Here is an 18453-nt window from a genome sequence, read left to right as displayed (position 1 = left end):
GAGAAGGTGGTGGTGGTGAGCTGCCTTCACGAACTGCTGCAGTCCATGTGGTGAAGGTACTCCCACAATGCTGCTTCGTATACTTCTTTGTTTATAGCGGTTTTGGTACAACTGAGTGGCTTACTAGGCCAATTCAGTTAACCACATTGCTGTGCGTCCATCCAGAGTCACATAATAGACAGGTCAGGACAGCAGATTCCCTCCCCTAAAGGACATTAGTGAACCAGATGAGTTTTTACAACAATCCAGTAATTTCATGTTCACCATTACACAAACTAGCTTTTCATTCCATTATGTAATTAACTGCCATGGTGGGATTGGAACTCGGATCTCTGGATTACTGGTCCAGTAACATAACCACTGTGCTATTGTACCCACAATGAGTTGGAGATGGGGGCGCTCACACACAAACACTGTATTTTACAGCAAATAAAGTCTATTTACAAAGAGTCTCTGTGAACTGCAGCAGCAAACAGATTTCATGACCGAAAGTGCAGCAATTTCTCCCGATTAAAAGCAGGGTGATTTCTGCAGCAAAAAGCAATGACCGGAGGACAGTTACATAATGCAAATGTAAAATCAATCCCAGTCCCTCACAGTGGTGTGGTCTCCAGCTGTGATTGATGGAGGAACGATCCAATCATCTCCAGTATCAGACAGGAACAGTGGTGTTACTGGATGCAGCCTTCCAAAATTAGCTGAAAGATTGGGTTTATGTAAGAGTTCATTGTTCTGAGGCGAGAGCAATGAGCTCTCCGGTTCCCATTGACTGAGTGTTTATGAATCAACTGGATATCAGCCGTTTGCAATAAATCAACCTCCAGAACTGCTAATTACATCACTGGATCACTAATAAATGGAAGCACAGAACATCTGCCGAAAGCTCGGTGAAGGAGAGGGCAACTGGAGTAAAGCATATCCCTTTGTCGAATAAATTGGCAATGGTCTGTTAGAGGAGTGCTTTGTTCTGCCAACACAGGCACTGGTTAATATTGCACACCCGCACTTCCCTGCAATGTTAACAAGAATACATGAGGGTCTTAGCAGCAGGCTTCAGTGAGGACCTGCCATATCAGGTTGATGCTAAGGGGGTCATTTTCAGCACAGTTTGAAGTGCTCAGGTATTCGCTTCAGTTGCCCCTTGCTGTATTGCAACATTTAGTTCAGTTGTCTCTGTGCGCCTGTAATGTATTAATTAATACAGCTGGGTTTTCAAAAGGGTGACGAAGGCATGACCTTTATTTCACCCTATTGTATTTGTGTGATTGTTAATGTACTGTTAATAGAGCTGTCAACCTTGAGGCAATGTCTGGAATAAGATTTACGATCACAAAGAGTGACGCAGATTGTAAACCTATCTGAAAATGTGGGGCTGTGTTTATTTTTTAACATTAACATACATCGAATTGGATTACATTTTTCTTCCTCTATTCTCTCCTCCTGGCTACTTGTGTTGGGATTTGGCTCTACCAGGGCTGGCAGCCTTTCCGGATCTCTCCCAAGTGTCTTTTTTTTGTGGGTCAGCCTCGACACAGAATGTTCAAAAGCTGTCCAAAATGCAGGGGATAGTATAGTTGAGTTTGATCATACCTTTCTCTGACAGCCAGACATGTCTCCTTTCCATGAGGGGGTCACTGGTCAGTTTGAGGGAGAAATAAAACTTGCATTTCCCCCCTCTCTTTCACAGTACAAGGGGCACACAGGTCAATAATACTAGCCATATCTCAGCTCTGGTTGAATTTGGCTAATTCCACACAGACCACAGCTTGATCGATAGAATTTTCTGGTCTTGGCACCACAACCAATGGTGAATTCACCCACTAAAATATTGGGGGAAGGAGGAGATCGACTTTGTAAAACATAATGAGTAACTCTCGCCCATGATGAGTTTGACTTGGCAGGTTATTAATAATTAAGGAGCAATATGTTTTACTTTTTGCCTAATTAGATCTTTCTAAACTAAAACTCACTCACTGTAATATTCCATTAGCATTTATTTAGCAGAAGGATGCGCTTTTGTTTTCAATAAAAGTCCGAGGCTGTAATTTTCCAGCACGCGGGATCAGTGGTGGTCGGGTGAGAAAGTGGGGTTTTTTGACAGCGGGTCGGGAACCCGCCACAATGTGCGTCTGTCAGCACTGAGCAGACCCAAAAGGCAGCGGCGGGTGACCCAATTAAACACATTATAATGTACTTAAAAGATTCTTAACCAGCTTTTTTTAACCTTGCTTTTTAACGTTAACTTCAGGGCCACGGGAATTCTCTGCCCAAGGAAGCAGTTGAGGCTAGCTCATTGAATGTATTCAAGTCACAGATAGATAGATTTTTAACCAATAAGGGAATTAAGGGTTACGGGGAGTGGGCGGGTAAGTGGCCAGATCAGCCATGATCTTATTGAATGGTGGAGCAGGCTCGAGGGGCTAGATAGCCTACTCCTGTTCCTAATTCTTATGTTCTTATGTAACCACGCTGTTAGGGGACCACGGCTGTCAACCTGAGGCGGGAGTTCCGTGGCCATTGCTCCAGCTGATTATTTGACAGCTTCAAATGTTCAGCAAAAGCTCCCACCTGACAGGTGATCACTTTCCTCAGCCACAAGCTTTTTCTCAGTCCATTTCCAGCACAGATTCTGCAGGCTTTCCACTCTCCATCCACTCTCACCTCATTGGAAAAACTCTCTCACCATTGACAGAATGCTTCTGTCATCTGTACTTCACCTGCCATCCATTCCATCAACATGGATTCCGTTTATACTATCTCAACTTGGACCTCAAAATCCGACCACAATCAGCCCCAACACCAGCAGCACCAATAACACCAGCCTTCTCCGCAATCACCTGAGGCTGCACAGGGCATCAGCACCCGACCACATTGCTGCCCGGGAGGCCAGGGATGGCCTCGCTATGGCCAGATTTGCTTCACTTGACACTGTACACTCTGGCTGCTACATGATGCGCCAGGTTGGCACCACCCCATCCCACACCAGCACCATAAAGCATCCCTACAATGGCCAAGCCATTCCTTTCAAACTCATCGCTATTGCGGGGTTATCATTATGTTTCAGCATTGACTGCAACTCACTAAGCCACTTCCAAAGGTGCACACCGATCTGTCCAAGAATAGAAAGTGTTGAAAATAAAGGTTTCAATGTTTGACACCGTATTAACAGAAACTTTACATGGACATTGGATAAAATACCCACGTGCCTACCCTTGTGTGTTGTTAGTTGGTACGATTGCACTAGAATGAGGGTGCTGGGTGGCTACTGAGATGGGGATGTGATGATGTAGATAGATAGAGAAGGATGGGTGGAGGTGCAAGGTATGTTGGCATGAGTAAGGATGTGCAGGGGTAGGGTAAGGAAGGCAGAGTGATGGGGATGTGATGAGAGGCACAGAAGGATGAAAGTGAGTGTGGCTTTGGACTAATGTTTCGTGATCTACTGAGATCATTGCAATGTTTGTGCCACTGCACCCGGGACCGCCTGACAACGTCCCTACTTGTGACCTGCTCTGCCATTGTAACCAGGCGGTGTTGGTCTCCTGGTGAGATCTCTTCCGCCCATGGGAAGGAAGAGGACCTCCTTTCGTGCTCTGAGGGGGTACAGAGACGATTCACTAGGCTGATTCCGGAGATGAGAGGGTTACCTTATGATGATAGATTGTGTAGACTGGGTCTTTACTCATTGGAGTTCAGAAGGACGAAGGGTGATCTTATAGAAACATTTAAAATAATGAAAGGGATAGACAAGATAGAGGCAGAGAGGTTGTTTCCACTGGTCGGGGAGACTAGAACTAGGGGGCACAGCCTCAAAATATGGGGGAGCCAATTTAAAACCGAGTTGAGAAGGACTTTCTTCTCCCAGAGGGCTGTGAATCTGTGGAATTTTCTGCCCAAGGAAGCAGTTGAGGCTAGCTCATTGAATGTATTCAAATCACAGATAGATAGATTTTTAACCAATAAGGGAATTAAGGGTTATGGGGAGCAGGCGGGTAAGTGGAGCTGAGTCCACAGCCAGATCAGCCATGATCTTGTTGAATGGCGGATCAGGCTCGAGGGGCTAGATGGCCTACTCCTGTTCCTAATTCTTATGTTCTTATGACTCCCTCCATAAGCTCATGGGAGAGCCTGGGTGCAGCCATGCACCTCTGTGTAGTGATTATTATTGTTTGTAGCACTTCAATGCTGCAGAACACTGACAACACAAACATCAAAAGTAAGGTGGCTGTGGTCCCTCTAAGGAAACTGGCTGATGACGCGTCATGAATGCTGCCACCAGACCCACTTCCTCTAATTGGATGGGGAAATGCGCTGGACGGGTTTAACTAGCTCTATCAACGTAAATATATTTTAGGCAGCAGGATGGAGCCAGCAGCAATGTCGGAACCCACCACCTGGACACGCCGAAGTGAGCAAAATCCAGGCCTTGACATTGAAATCTGCTATGGTGGCGTGACACATAAGTACATGGTGGAACAGCCTTGCTATGCAGAGTACAGATTTGAAAATGGCGATCCTGTCAATTCAAGGGAGCCAATAAAATAGTTATTTTAAAAAATTTGTTAAAAATATTTTATTAATTTAAGATCATTCAGCTAAGAATGAAACTTACCTGGTCTGGCCTATATGTGACTCCAGATCCCCAGCAATGTGGTTGATTCTTAACTGGGGTCTGCGGTTCAAGAAGGCGGCTCACCACCACCTTCTCCAGCGCAATTAGGGATGGGCAATAAATGCTGGCCTTGCCGGCGACGCCCACATCCCATGAACAAAACAAAAATCATCTTCAATGATGGTATAAATAATTTGTTTTTGATGTCCTGACCACATGAACAGTCAATGAACACAAGGACGGAGGCAGTTACTGTTTCCATCTGCTGTGTGAGACACACACTTCTCGCGTACTTCCCTTTCTACGATAGCCATGGGCCATTGACCTATTCCCAAGTCCCAAACCAGGCAGAAGTGAGCCCAGGCACGGATTAGGAAACAACATTTTAATAAGAAATGATGTTGAGGCAGAGTATTTGAATTGCCATGTGACCTGAGCATTGAACTGGAATATTTCAATGACACCTTTGTCCCTGTTGTGCCTTTGCCAGGTCAGTCTATATTTCGATGCTGCAGATTTAGATGCAGTGCTTCTGTCTCCTTATTGTCAAGTATTTTATATTAATTTTTGTACCCAGTTTGTATTAGTTTTTGTATACATTTGGATATGTTCTCATGATTCCATTATAATGTAAGGTATTTATTTGATCTCTTTCTGTGTAGATTTTTCATATTTTTATAGCCACAACCAGTTGCTGCTCCCCTTGCTGGTGGCATTAAATTTCATCTCGAGGCTGTGCTCGATTATTTTTAGCGTGTCCTTGGGATGTGGGTGATGTTGGAAAGGCTGCATTTATCAGGAAGGCAGTGGTGGGGCTGTTCCTGGAGTTGCTACAGTCCTCGTGGTGATGGTGATGCTCCCCCAATGTTGTTAATTCGACGGTTCCAGGATGTTTGACCCCATGATGGAACCCCGTGCATGGCCAAGTCCGGATGGTGTGTGACTTAGAGGGGGAACTTGGAGGCGACCTGAGAAGCTGGGATTCTTCTGTTTAGAGCAAACAATGTTAAGGAGAGATTTATCATTCAAAATTGAGAGGGGTTTTGCTAGAGTAAATAAGGAGGGATTGTTTCCACTGGCAGAAGGGCCGGTGACCAGAGGACACATATTTAAGATCATTGGCAGGGGAAGATGAGTATTTTCTTACACAGAGAGTTGTTACTATCTGGAATGCGCTGCCTGAAAGGGTGGTGGAAGCAGATTCAATATTATGCTTTAAAAACAAAATTGGATATATACTGGATAAGGAGAAATTTGCAGGACTGTGGGGATATTGGATTCAGTGGCAGATTGGGTAGATTAGATGTTGTCCAGCTTCTTGAGTGTTGTTACAGCTGCTGGATTATATACATTGATTCAGTTTTGATTGTTTATTGTAATACTCTACCATGCAAACAAAGATCAAAAAATGATCAAAAACCTTAAGAAAGCAGTATTTTACGGACCTGTTTACTTTAAGCTGTCTGCTCAACAGTCTTTTTTTTTCCGTAGCCAATCTTTCCAATTCTTTGTCAAATCACAAACGCCAGAGGTCACCTTACACACATCAAGGATCACTCTGCGCCAATGCTCTTAGCCAAAAGGCCGAGAGCCACTGCACCGTTCCTGGAAGTACTGCAATACCAGGTTTGTGCCATGGAGGTGGATGGGTCAGACCCCCCACACACCTCCGTGGAGGTGGATGGGTCAACAGTCAGTCCAGCCACAAAACAGATAGGTGGTAAACCTTTACGGCCACCTTGGTGACAACCCGAAGGTTGGCCCAGTCAGTCAGTCCCCTGTATTCAAACGGCACAAATCCATCCATCTGGTGAGCTTGTAGACCAGATTTTACAGCAATGGACAAATCACACTTTAGTACAAAGATTATTCAACCAGTGAACCTTATGAAAATGTTAAATCTTCTCCAAAAGTATTTGTCGATAAAATATTTATACAGGCCCATAATCAATGAAGAGATCTCTTGCTGCACAGAAACTCTTCAATTGCAACCCATAATATCACAGTGCATATACTTTGAATGAGAAGGCTAGGACAGAGTCAGAATTAAGGCAGCTTCAAGAAATGATTTTCTTCTGACTTCTTTGTGATTTGCCCTTGTAGTTAACTTGAGACCAGCTGAAGGGTTTTCATGCTGGATTATGGATTTGGATTTACATTTACAGAGTATCATGTCACTGCTCTCTATTTCCCCAAGAATTTTCAACTGCTGCACCTATGCTCAAAATTACCTGAAACCTCTCACACCTCAGCTTGACATTCGGATCCAAAGATTAAGAGAAACGGGTCATTCAGACCGTTTGGGAGAGAAATTGGGGTAGTCAGTGCCGCTGGGGGGGGGGCGCGAAACGACTTTTTGCCCGGGCTAACGACTCCCGCTAAATTCCGTGAGAGTTTAGCGGCGGCGGTAATGGGTAGCGCCCCGCTCCGCTGTGTCGGCGATAATGATGTCATCACCGTGCGCAGCGACCCGTTTTCATCCCGGAGCGAAAAGTGGGGAGCGCCCCCTGAAGCTGCGCAGGGCGATGAGAGCGACAGTTTCAGGGGGCACGTACCGGTGGCTGTAGGTCACTCGTGGGTACGCTCGATAAAGGAGAGGTGGCGCTCGCAAGAAAAAATAATCGGTTGATTTACTGGTCGCGGTGCATGGTGGAACGCGGGGTCCGTGCCGCGGTCTGGCAGCCCCCTCACCGGTGGTCCAGGCAGGGACCCGCAGAGTCGGCAGCCTGGCCCTCCCCTTTAATGACGGGACGGGCCCCTTCTACACAGCAGTGCTATGCGTCCCAGCGCACAGCCCCTCTCCAATCGCGTCCGCCCCGCCCGCGCCCCACAGAGCAAGTGGTGCCTGTTATTTTGCGCTCTACTTGCCCTCGAGGGCAGTAACCCCAATATCGCGAGCGGGACGGGGCTTCCGTGCCTGGCACAGGAACTCTCGCCTTGCAGCTGTTATTGCCCCCAATATGCAAGTTCGCCCGCCCCCCCCCCCCCCCCCCACCCCTTTGAACTTGTATCACACAATTCTGTTTAGAGGTGGCTGAAAAATCGACCCACCAGCTGAAACACAATTCCAGGTATCTGTGTTGTGGGACACTGAATTCTTAGCATGGCAATTGGTAGGGCTTCAAAAGATAGAAAGAATGAAAGAGACTTGCCTTCATATAGCGCCTTTCACGACCTCAAAACATCCCAAAGTGCTTTACAACCAATGAAGTGCTTTTGAAGTGTAGTCACTGTTGTAATGTGGGAAATGCAGCAACCAATTTGAGCACAGCAAGCTCCCGCAAATGGCAATGTGATAATGACCAAATAATCTGGGATTTTTTTTTTAATGATGTTGGCTGAGGGATAAATAATGTTCAGGTCACCAGGAGAACTCCCCTGTTCTTCTTCAAATAGTGCGATGGGATCTTTTATGTCCACTTGAGAAGACATGTGATTTAACATCTCATCTGAAAGATGACAGCTCTGACAGTACTGCTTTGGAGAGGGTCTGTTTTTGTGTAGAATCCTGTCCTCGATTTGACTTGAGCCCAGACAGATGAGACTTTGGAGACTCTTAAATGATATATTTGTTGACCGACTGCACGATGGGTTGGGACAGTTTAATTCCAATTGCAAGGCACAACCTGGAATATAAAGGGAGCCTCGTTTAGTGCTCGTTGGCACTAATGTGGGAATGTTGTTTGGAGAGGCTGTTATACCAGTGCAGTATGTGATAATCTTCTGAGGTTAAGATTGAAATGTGTACAGAAGAAAGCATGAAGTGAGAAAAAGTCATTGGGCTTACTCCTTCCATAGACTGTATAATTATCTGAACATGTACTATACCCTGCTTATTCAGTCGCTTTGATTTCGAGGTTTATCTTCAGCAAGTAATCCCAGGTAAATAGAATCATACCGCACAGCAGGAGGCCATTCGGCCCATCATGTCTGTACGCTCTTTGAAAGTGCTCCCCAACTAGTCCCACTCCCCTGCACTTCCCCCATAGCCTAGCAGATTTCTTTTCTTCGAGTATTTATCCAATTCCCTTTTGAAAGTTAATACTGAATCTGTACGATGTATACTTCACCTTTGTGTTTCAATACTGATCGATTCATTTTCTTAGAAAAAAATCAGCCTATTAAAGTTATGGGGTCGAAATTGCCCCTTTTTCCGCCACCCGTGAAACGCTTTTCGTGCGGGGGGGGGGGGGGGAGACCTGCTCCAGGGGGTTAGTGGAAGCGCTGCCATGGCAGAGCCCCTCGTCGCCACACAAGCGACGGTGACATCATCGCATGCGTGGGCCGACCCCTTTCCGCCCCACGGCGGATATTGTCCCGCACCCCGCGAGGCTGGTGTGAACGGATGTGAGTGTCAGCCTCGTGGGTCGTGAACCGGACCGACACCCGCCCGCAGGGCAGAAGCTAAAAGGGTGGTCGCGAGCGTCCTCCGCTGTCATTGTGGCGATTTTGCCGACTCACCAGTCGGCTCCAATTCTTCTCCCATAGTGTGGTCTGGGCCGCCATTGTGCAGCCTTGCACTCAGTTTTGGGTACCATGCCGCCCTGGTGGTCTAGTGGTGGCCATGCAGAGTGCGCAGCGGCCTTCCCCTTTAAGCGAAGGCGAGGGGTGTTGAAACGCATCAGCGCTACGCGGAGCACCTGCGCAGTGCTGCCAATCACGCTCCCCGTTGGCACCGCTGGACCCGCTCCTACAGGAAGTGGAGGGCGCGAGATTGCGTTCCACTTCCTCTGAGGGGCGGTAAGCCCAATTCAGCGGCCGGGCCGGGACTTGCGCGTCGAGCGCAGGAAGTACCGCCCCGAGCAGGTTGTGCGAGGCCCCTTGGGGAAGAGTGACCATAATATGGTAGAATTCCTTATTAAGATGGAGAGTGACAAAGTTAATTCGGAAACTAAGGTCCTGAACGTAAGGAAAGGTAACTTCGACAGTATGAGGTGTGAATTGGCTAGAATAGACTGGCAAAGGATACTCAAAGGGTTGATGGTGGATAAGCAATGGCAAACATTTAAAGATCACATGGATGAACTTCAGCAATTGTTCATCCCTGTCTGGAGTAAAAATAAAATGGGGAAGGTGGCTCAACCGTGGCTAACAAGGGAAATTAAGGATAGTGTTAAAGCCAAGGAAGAGGCATATAAATTGGCCAGAAAAAGCAACAAACCTGAGGACTGGGAGAAATTTAGAATTCAACAGAGGAGGACGAAGGGTTTAATTAGGAGGGGGAAAATAGAGTATGAGAGGAAGCTTGCAGGGAATATAAAAACTGACTGCAAAAGCTTCTATAAATATGTGAAGAGAAAAAGATTAGTAAAGACAAATGTAGGTCCCTTGCAGTCGGATTCAGGTGAATTTATAATGGGGAACAAAGAAATGGCAGACTAACTGAACCAATACTTCGGTTCTGTCTTCACGAAGGAAGACACAAATAACCTTCCGAATGTACTAGGGGACCGAGGGTCTAGTGAGAAGGAGGAACTGTAGGATATTCTTATTAGGCGGGAAATTGTGTTAGGGAAATTGATGGGATTACAGGCCAATAAATCCCCGGGGCCTGATAGTCTGCATCCCAGAGTACTTAGGGAAGTGGCCCTAGAAATAGTGGATGCATTGGTGGTCATTTTCCAACATTCTATAGACTCTGGATCAGTTCCTATGGACTGGAGGGTAGCTAATGTAACACCACTTTTTAAAAAAGGAGAGAGAGAGAAAGCGGGTAATTATAGACCGGTTAGCCTGATATCAGTAGTGGGGAAAATGTTGGAATCAATCATTAAGAATGAAATCAATCATTAAGGATGAAATAGCAGCGCATTTGGAAAGCAGTGACAGGATCGGTCCAAGTCAGCATGGATTTATGAAAGGGAAATCATGCTTGACGAATCTTCTGGAATTTTTTGAGGATGTAACGAGCAGAGTGGACAAGGGAGAACCAGTGGATGTGGTGTATTTGGACTTTCAAAAGGCTTTTGACAAGGTCCCGCACAAGAGATTGGTGTGCAAAATTAAAGCTCATGGTATTGTGGGTAATATACTGACGTGGATAGGGAACTGGTTGGCAGACAGGAAGCAGAGAGTCGGGATAAACGGGTCCTTTTCAGAATGGCAGGCAGTGACTAGTGGAGTGCCGCAGGGCTCAGTGCTGGGACCCCGGCTCTTTACAATGTACATTAACAGTTTAGATGAAGGAATAGAGTGTAATATCTCCAAGTTTGCGGATGACACTAAACTGGGTGGCGGTGTGAGCTGTGAGGAGGACACTAAGAGGCTGCAGGGTGACTTGGACAGGTTAGGTGAGTGGGCAAATGCATGGCAGATGCAGTATAATGTGGATAAATGTGAGGTTATCCATTTTGGGGCAAAAACACGAAGACAGAATATTATCTGAATGGCGGCACACTAGGAAAAGGGGTGGTGCAACGAGATCTGGGTGTCATGGTTCATCAGTCACTGAAAGTGGGCACGCAGGTACAGCAGGCGGTAAAGAAGGCAAATGGTATGTTGGCCTTCATAGCTAGGGGATTTGAATATAGAAGCAGGGAGGTCTTAATGCAGCTGTACAGGGCCTTAGTGAGGCCTCACCTGGAATATTGTGTTCAGTTTTGGTCTCCTAGTCTGAGGAAGGATGTTCTTGCTATTGAGGGAATGCAACTAAGGTTCACCAGACTGATTCCAGGGATGGCTGGGCTGTCATTTGAGGAGAGACTGGATCAACTGGGCCTTTATTCACTGGAGTTTAGAAGGATGAGAGGGGATCTCATAGAAACATATAAGATTCTGACGGGACTGGACAGGATAGATGCGGGAAGAATGTTCCCGATGTTGGGGAAGTCCAGAACCAGGGGACATAGTCTTAGGATAAGTGGTAGGCCATTTAGGACTGAGATGAGGAGAAACTTCTTCACCCTGAGAGTTGTTAACCTGTGGAATACCCTGCCGCAGAGAGTTGTTGATGCCAGTTCATTGGATATATTCAAGAGGGAGTTAGATATGGCCCTTACGGTTAAGGGGATCAAGGGGTATGGAGAGAAAGCAGGAAAGGGGTACTGAAGGAATGATCAGCCATGATCTTATTGAATGGCGGTGCAGGCTCGAAGGGCCAAATGGCCTAGTCCTGCACCTATTTTCTATGTTTCCATGTTTCTGCAGCCCCCAATCGGGGCGCAGGGCAATTTCTCCCCCTTAATGAGTGTGTGTGACACTGATCAACACTACAATGCCAGGATTGGCGGACATGCATACGTACAGACTTCTGAATGCATTAGCATCACAGAAATTCAGGTTAGCATCAATACTTATGCAACTACTACTAAGTAGCGATGTACAGTGGAGCCTTGATATGATTCACTCAGTCTTACGAATGGAACGTTGCTAAGACAACAATCTTATTAAGGATCATACCACATTAAAGTGATAGCCCGATATAGCAAAGGTTAACCAGACTAATGAACATGCAAAAAAATCTGTTCCGAGTTTGACGACTAGGCAGTGAAACGAGAATGCTGTTTAAAAACTGACCGATATTTCGCTGGCTCCATAATCAGAATTGTCCCTTGCCGTAAACTATCTTCAGTATTCAAGATGGAAGGAGGTACATTGTAATGTGAAGATATCCGATAGTGTAAGATGAAATGGCAAACAAGTTTTGAACTGGATACAGATCTGGGCCATTACATGGACATTTTAGCGTTTCAGTAGCAGTTTATCGTGATGGAGCTCTTCGGAACTCGCGAGTTATTAAAGCTGATGAATCTTAGCTCGGCTATTTTGGTAATCAATACATTTAGAAGAAAATTCTCTTGTCTTTCCTGACTGATTGCACATTTATGTATAGATGCAAAATTAAGAAGCTGCACATTTTTCATTCTATTTTCTCCTTCCCCCTTTCCCCACATACATACAAATGACAATTGATTTCTTAATGCAACTCCATAAATCAAACCGCTGCCAGGTCACCAGGGGCCACCAGCACCATTATTCCTCGGTCTGAGTGGCAATGGTGATAAAAGTAGCATTCATTAATTCATAATCGCCATTGATTTTAATTGGAGGGCGGAGCCACAATTAAGTTCTCACTGTTTCAGTGAGGGTATTAGCGGAGCAACGCAAAAGTCGCAGGATATGATGCCGTGGAATAAGTAGTGGAGTGAGTCACTTGCGCCATAATTTCATCTTTATTTTGTGCTGTAAAACAGGCTCTACAGCATTGATACCCCATTACAATGGCACAAGTCCCCGAGACATTCTTGCCCACTTGCGTCAGCTGTGGCTCAGTGGGTAGCACTCTCGCCTCAGTCAGAAGGTTGTGGGTTCAAGTCCCACTCCAGGGACTTGAGCACAAAAATCTAGGCTGATACTCCAGTGCAGTGCAAAGGGAACAGTGCATTATTGGAGCTGTCATCTTTCGATGAGATGTCTGCTCTCTCGGGTGGACGTAAAAGATCCCACGGCACTATTTCGAAGAAGAGCAGGGGTGTTGTCCCCGGTGTCCAAGCCAATATTTATCCCTCAATCAACATCACTAAATCAGATTATCCTACATTACAACAGTACAAAACTACTTCATTGGCTGTAAAGCGCTTTGGGACATCGGGTGGTTGCGAAAGTCGCTATATGAATGCAAGTCTTTCTTTTCTTTCAATAATGCTGTCAACACTAGCATAAGTATCAAAGTGTAGAAACAACAGTAATTTAGCGACTTAGAAAGTTAAAGGAATGAAGTGGATTCATAAGAACATAAGAAATAGGAACAGGAGTAGGCCATACGGCCCCTCAAGCCTGCTCCGCCATTCAACAAGATCATGGCTGATCCAATCAGGTCCACTTCCCTGCCCGCTCTCCATAACCCCTTATTTCCTTATCGTTTAAGAAACTGTCTATTTCTGTCTTAAATTTATTCAACGTCCCAGCTTCCACAGCTCTCTGAGGCAGCAAATTCCACAGATCCACTACCCTCAGAGAAGAAATTTCTCCTCATCTCAGTTTTAAATGGGTGGCCCCTTATTCTAAGATTATGCCCTCTAGTTCTAGTCTCCCCTCTCTGCATCCACCCTGTCAAGCCCCCTCATAATCTTATACGTTTCGATAAGATCACCTCTCATTCATCTGAATTCCAATGAGTAGAGACCCAACCTACTCAACCTTTCCTCTTAAGTCAATCCACTCATCCCTGGAATCAACCTAGTGAACCTTCTCTGAACTGCCTCCAAAGCAAGTATATCCTTTGGTAAATATAGAAACCAAAACTGCATGCAGTATTCCAGGTGTGGCCTCACCAATACCCTGTACAACTGTAGCAAGACTTCCCTGCTTTTATACTCCATCCCCTTTGCAATAAAGGCCAAGATACCATTGGTCTTCCTGATCACTTGCTGTACCTGCATACTAACCTTTTGTGTTTCATGCACAAGTACCCCCAGGTCCTGCTGTACTGCAGCACTTTGCAATCTTTCTCCATTTAAATAATAACTTGCTCTTTGATTTTTTTCTGCCAAAGTGCATGACCTCACACTTTCTAACATTATACTTCATCTGCCAAATTTTTGCCCACTCACTTAGCCTGTCTATGTCCTTTTGCAGATTTTTTGTGTTCTCCTCACACATTGCTTTTCCTCCCATCTTTGTATCGTCGGCAAACTTGGCTACGTTACACTTGGTCCCTTCATCCAAGTCGTTAATATAGATTGTAAATAGTTGGGGTCCCAGCACTGATCCCTGCGGCATCCCACTAGTTACTGATTGCCAACCTGAGAATGAACCATTTATCCCTACTCTCTGTTTTCTGTTAGTTAGCCAATCCTCTATCCATGCTAATATATTACCCCCAACCTCGTGAACTTTTATCTTGTGCAGCGAACTTTTATGTGGCACCTTGGCAAATGCCTCTGGAAGTCCAAATATACCACATCCACTGGTTCCCCTTTATCCACCCTGTTCATTACATCCTCAAAGAATTCTAGCAAATTTGTCAAACATGACTTCCCCATTCCTGACGTAAAATCCAGTCTTACCTAAAGTCCCAGGAACTGAGGCTTAGACTTATGTTTAATTTAAATTGTGCTAGCCTTAGTTTATAACTTTATTATGGAACTGAATTAACATGGGGAATTTGAGCAGTTGGCCTTTGGATTTGAGGTGTGGCTGAGATATGTCTTGGAGCTAGGCCATTCAAGGGTGATGTCAGGAAGCACTTCTTCACACAAAGGGCAGTGGAAATCTGGAACTCTCTTCCCAAAAAGCTGTTGAGGCTGAGGGTCACTTAAGAATTTCAAAACTGAGATTGATGTATTTTTACAAAACAAAATACTGCGAATGCTGGAATAAAAACAGAAAATGCTGGAAATACTCAGCAGGTTAGGCAGCACCTGTGGAGAGAAAAACAGAGTTAACCTTTCAGGTCGATGCCCCTTTGTCAGATCATTCTTGCCCAATCGTGTTTGTTATGATAGATTTTTGTTAGGCAACGGCATAAAGGGTTATGGAACCAAGATGGGTTTAATGCAAGGCCATTTAATTGTGCCAATTCCATGCAATACTGTAAAATCTTTTGGCATTAGTTGGGTACATCTGTAAGTGTGACTATTATAAATACTCCCAGTGCTGCCCTGCCCTAATCTCTACAAACTAAATGCAACCTTGTGAATTCATTGCAGCTGACACTTACATTTTAGGGTACAGGTAGAACCTCCCTTATGCAGAATTCCCTTATCCGGAACCACCCCTTGTCCAGAACGATTCTCGGCCACCGGGTGGCGCATGCGCAGAACTCCGACATGAACAAATTGAAGTCGTTCCTCGTTGCCGACTCCCACAATCGCTGGCCTGACCCCGCGATCCAACGCCGCCCCCCCCTCCCCCCCTGCACCATGATCTCTCTGCCGCACCCCCAGCCCCAAGCCAGCCAGCCTTGATATCCCTTTGCTCAGTACCTGTACCATCCAATTTAACGTGACCACCCCTCGTCCGAAAAAGTCCCTTATCCGGAACAGGCCAGGTCCTGAGGGTTCCAGATAAGGGAGGTTCAACCTGTAGTCATTTCATAAAGAATTGCATTGCCAATTTTCATTGATGGCACTACAGTAAATAATGACATCCAATAGGCAAACAACACCCATTTTTTTAGTGACCAAGAATAATCAAAGGAACTAACTGTTCTGCTCAGAAGGGGTTCAAACTGGAATCGCGCGCACACCATTTTATAACTGTATTTTTACTGTGGAAAATAGGAATTATTCAAATTACATTTACTCTTTCAACCTCTTTCTTTCTCCACAGACCATGTACATGTTCTACGCTCTGGCAATCGTCTGCGATGACTACTTTGTTCCTTCATTAGACAAAATCTGTGAGGTATGCGCACCCCATGATTTATTGTGATTCTCCAGATTGCAATGTATTACAGTCTGTTTACAGTTATTGTCAGACTGGGTGTAATGCTTCCACTGTGTATTTGATATGTAAACTTGTAATTGTTAATTATGGATAATAGAGATAATCGGAAAACAATTGCTACCCTCAAACCACTTAATCCTTTTCATAATGAGCACAACCACAACCTTATCCTGCTGAGCAAAGATGATCTCAAAATGAATAGGAGTTCAGCTGCCGAGACTGGTGTTTTAAGCCAGCAAAGATACTCAAACTGCATTTGTGGTGAAAAGGAAGATATCATGGAGGAAACCAGGAAGGCATGTTCGAAGGAATTAATTCAAATTCATTCTGTGTCTTTGTACTATTGAACATTTCTTAAAAACAACATTTCTCAGCATCCCTGGCAAAAGCTCCAAACCTATCCATCAATCTACCTATCATGATATAAAAAATCTTGCATCTGCATATACGTCCTATCAATTTTTTCTATTATAAACTCCTGTGTCAATGGTAATAATGGAAACTGCTATGGAAACTTGTCACATTGTCATTGCACCCTTCCCCCAGTAGAGGCACTACAGGTGCTGCAGTGCTATTTCGGACAGAATCTTGTAAGCATAGAGTGACAAGTTCACATAGGCAGTTTCCATTATTAACATGGACATAGGAATGTATGTGTCAGCTGTGGTTCAGTGGTAACTCTCTTGCCTCTAAGTCAGTGGGTTCAAGTCCCACTCTTTGAATAGTGCCATGGGATCTTTTAAGTCCAGCTGAATAGGCAGATGTGGCCTCAGTTGAACATCATAGCAACAACAACAACAACTTGTATTTATATAGCGCCTTTAAGGTAGCGAAATGTCCAAGGCGCTTCACAGGAGTTATCTGAAAAGACAGCGGGGCCAAAATTGCCCCCTTGTTTAAGAGCCGTGACAACCTCAAAGAGGTGGCCACAGTCGGTAATGAGTCTCCGCCTAGTCAGCGCAGAGTCTCGCAACATTTAATAAATTGCCCTATCTCGTTTTCCTGCCGATGATTGTCACCGCTCCGCCCGTGTTCCCGCCCCGACGGGCAGCGACCCCCTTTCCGACCCCCGCAGGAAATTTTCCCGCGGGAGCGGCAGCGCTGCCGTTCACTGCCCCCGACAGCTTTCCCCGGTGGGAAGCTGCGTGTGGCTGGGGTGGCGCGTCCGCCCTTAAAGGGGAGGGCGCACTGCAGCGGACGCCATTTAATTTTATTTGTCGGCCGACTCCGAGTTCGGCCCGACAGTGGTGGGCCACGGGTTCGACTGGGCCTCCAACAAGCAGCCCAGCACCCCCTCTTGGGTGCCAGCCCGCTGGCCTTGTCGAAACCCTTCTTGGTTGTCCTAACTAAACCCCATGCAGAGCTTGCAGTGGCCCTCCCCTTTAACTGAAGGGGAGGGACAGCATCAGCCCGGCACCCAACCCAACAGCACGTCTACCTCGCTGATGACCCAACATCCGCCCCAACCAAAAAAATAAGAAGACCTGAATATTGTTCTATTCTCTGCCCCGTAGATTGGGGCGCAGAAAAATCTTTAACACTGGTAATTGCACCTACACTTAATCGGGGGCCAATTTCGGCCCCAGTACCTCCCAACAATGCAGAACACCCTCTGCACTGCATTGAAGTGCCAGCCTAGATTATGTGCTCATTTCCTGGAGTTGGGCTTGAACCCATGACCTTCTGATTCAGACATGAGTGCTGATTTAAATTCTAGAATTTTTTTCTAGGTCACTGCTGAGGAAAACCTTTACTACACTTCTTGGGAGTGCCGGGAATTAACTCTCCTTCACCTCCCCATCTGCCCGTCTACCACTTCTGGCTGCTGCTGCTGTGATTAGCCTGCATTTTCCCTCCTCCCTGCATTTTCCCTTCTCCCTCTTGCAACAAGCTACCTGCTACCTATGCGTACGGTAGTATGGTGGTTATGTGACTGGACTAGTAATCCAGAGGCCGGGACTAATAATCCGGAGATGTGGGCTCAACTCCCACCACGGCAGCTGGGGGAATTTAAATTCAGTTAATTAAATCTGGAATTAAAAAGCTCGTGTCAGGATTGGTGACCATGAAAATACCAGATTATCAGGAAAAAAAAACAACTGGTTCACTAATACCTTTTCAGGAAGGAAATCCGCCATCCTTACCCAGTCTGCTTTATCTATATGTGACTCCAGATCTACAGCAATGTGGTTGACTCTGAAATGGTCTAGCAAGCCACTCAATTGTACAAAACCGCCACAACAAAGTCATCAGTGGGAGAGTACCTTCACCACACAGACTGCAACGGTTCAAGAAGGAGGCTCACCACTCCTTCTCGAGGGCAATTAGGGATGGGCAATAAATGTTGACCCTGCCAGTGACACCCACATCCCATGAACAAATATTTTTTTTTTAATTTAAAAACCTCGCTGCAACCTCATCTCTACCAGCTTCCCCTGTATCCTGGGTTTTAA

At 45.7% G+C, this 18453-nt stretch overlaps 1 protein-coding gene across 3 annotated transcripts in view; it reads left to right on the top strand.

Moving 5' to 3' along the window:
- The window catches only part of slc24a3 (solute carrier family 24 member 3), a 466872-nt gene that overhangs the window by 303018 nt on the left and 145401 nt on the right, over positions 1-18453 (top strand). For all 3 annotated transcript variants that reach the window (XM_070888804.1, XM_070888803.1, XM_070888805.1), the window contains exon 4: positions 15884-15958. In XM_070888804.1, coding sequence (XP_070744905.1) covers positions 15884-15958 — 75 coding nt within the window. The remainder of the gene's footprint in view (positions 1-15883; positions 15959-18453) is intronic.

The sequence above is a fragment of the Pristiophorus japonicus genome, chromosome 9 (assembly GCF_044704955.1).
Source record: "Pristiophorus japonicus isolate sPriJap1 chromosome 9, sPriJap1.hap1, whole genome shotgun sequence".
NCBI classification, from domain to species: Eukaryota; Metazoa; Chordata; class Chondrichthyes; family Pristiophoridae; genus Pristiophorus; species Pristiophorus japonicus.
This window is presented reverse-complemented; position numbering and strand designations above follow the sequence as displayed.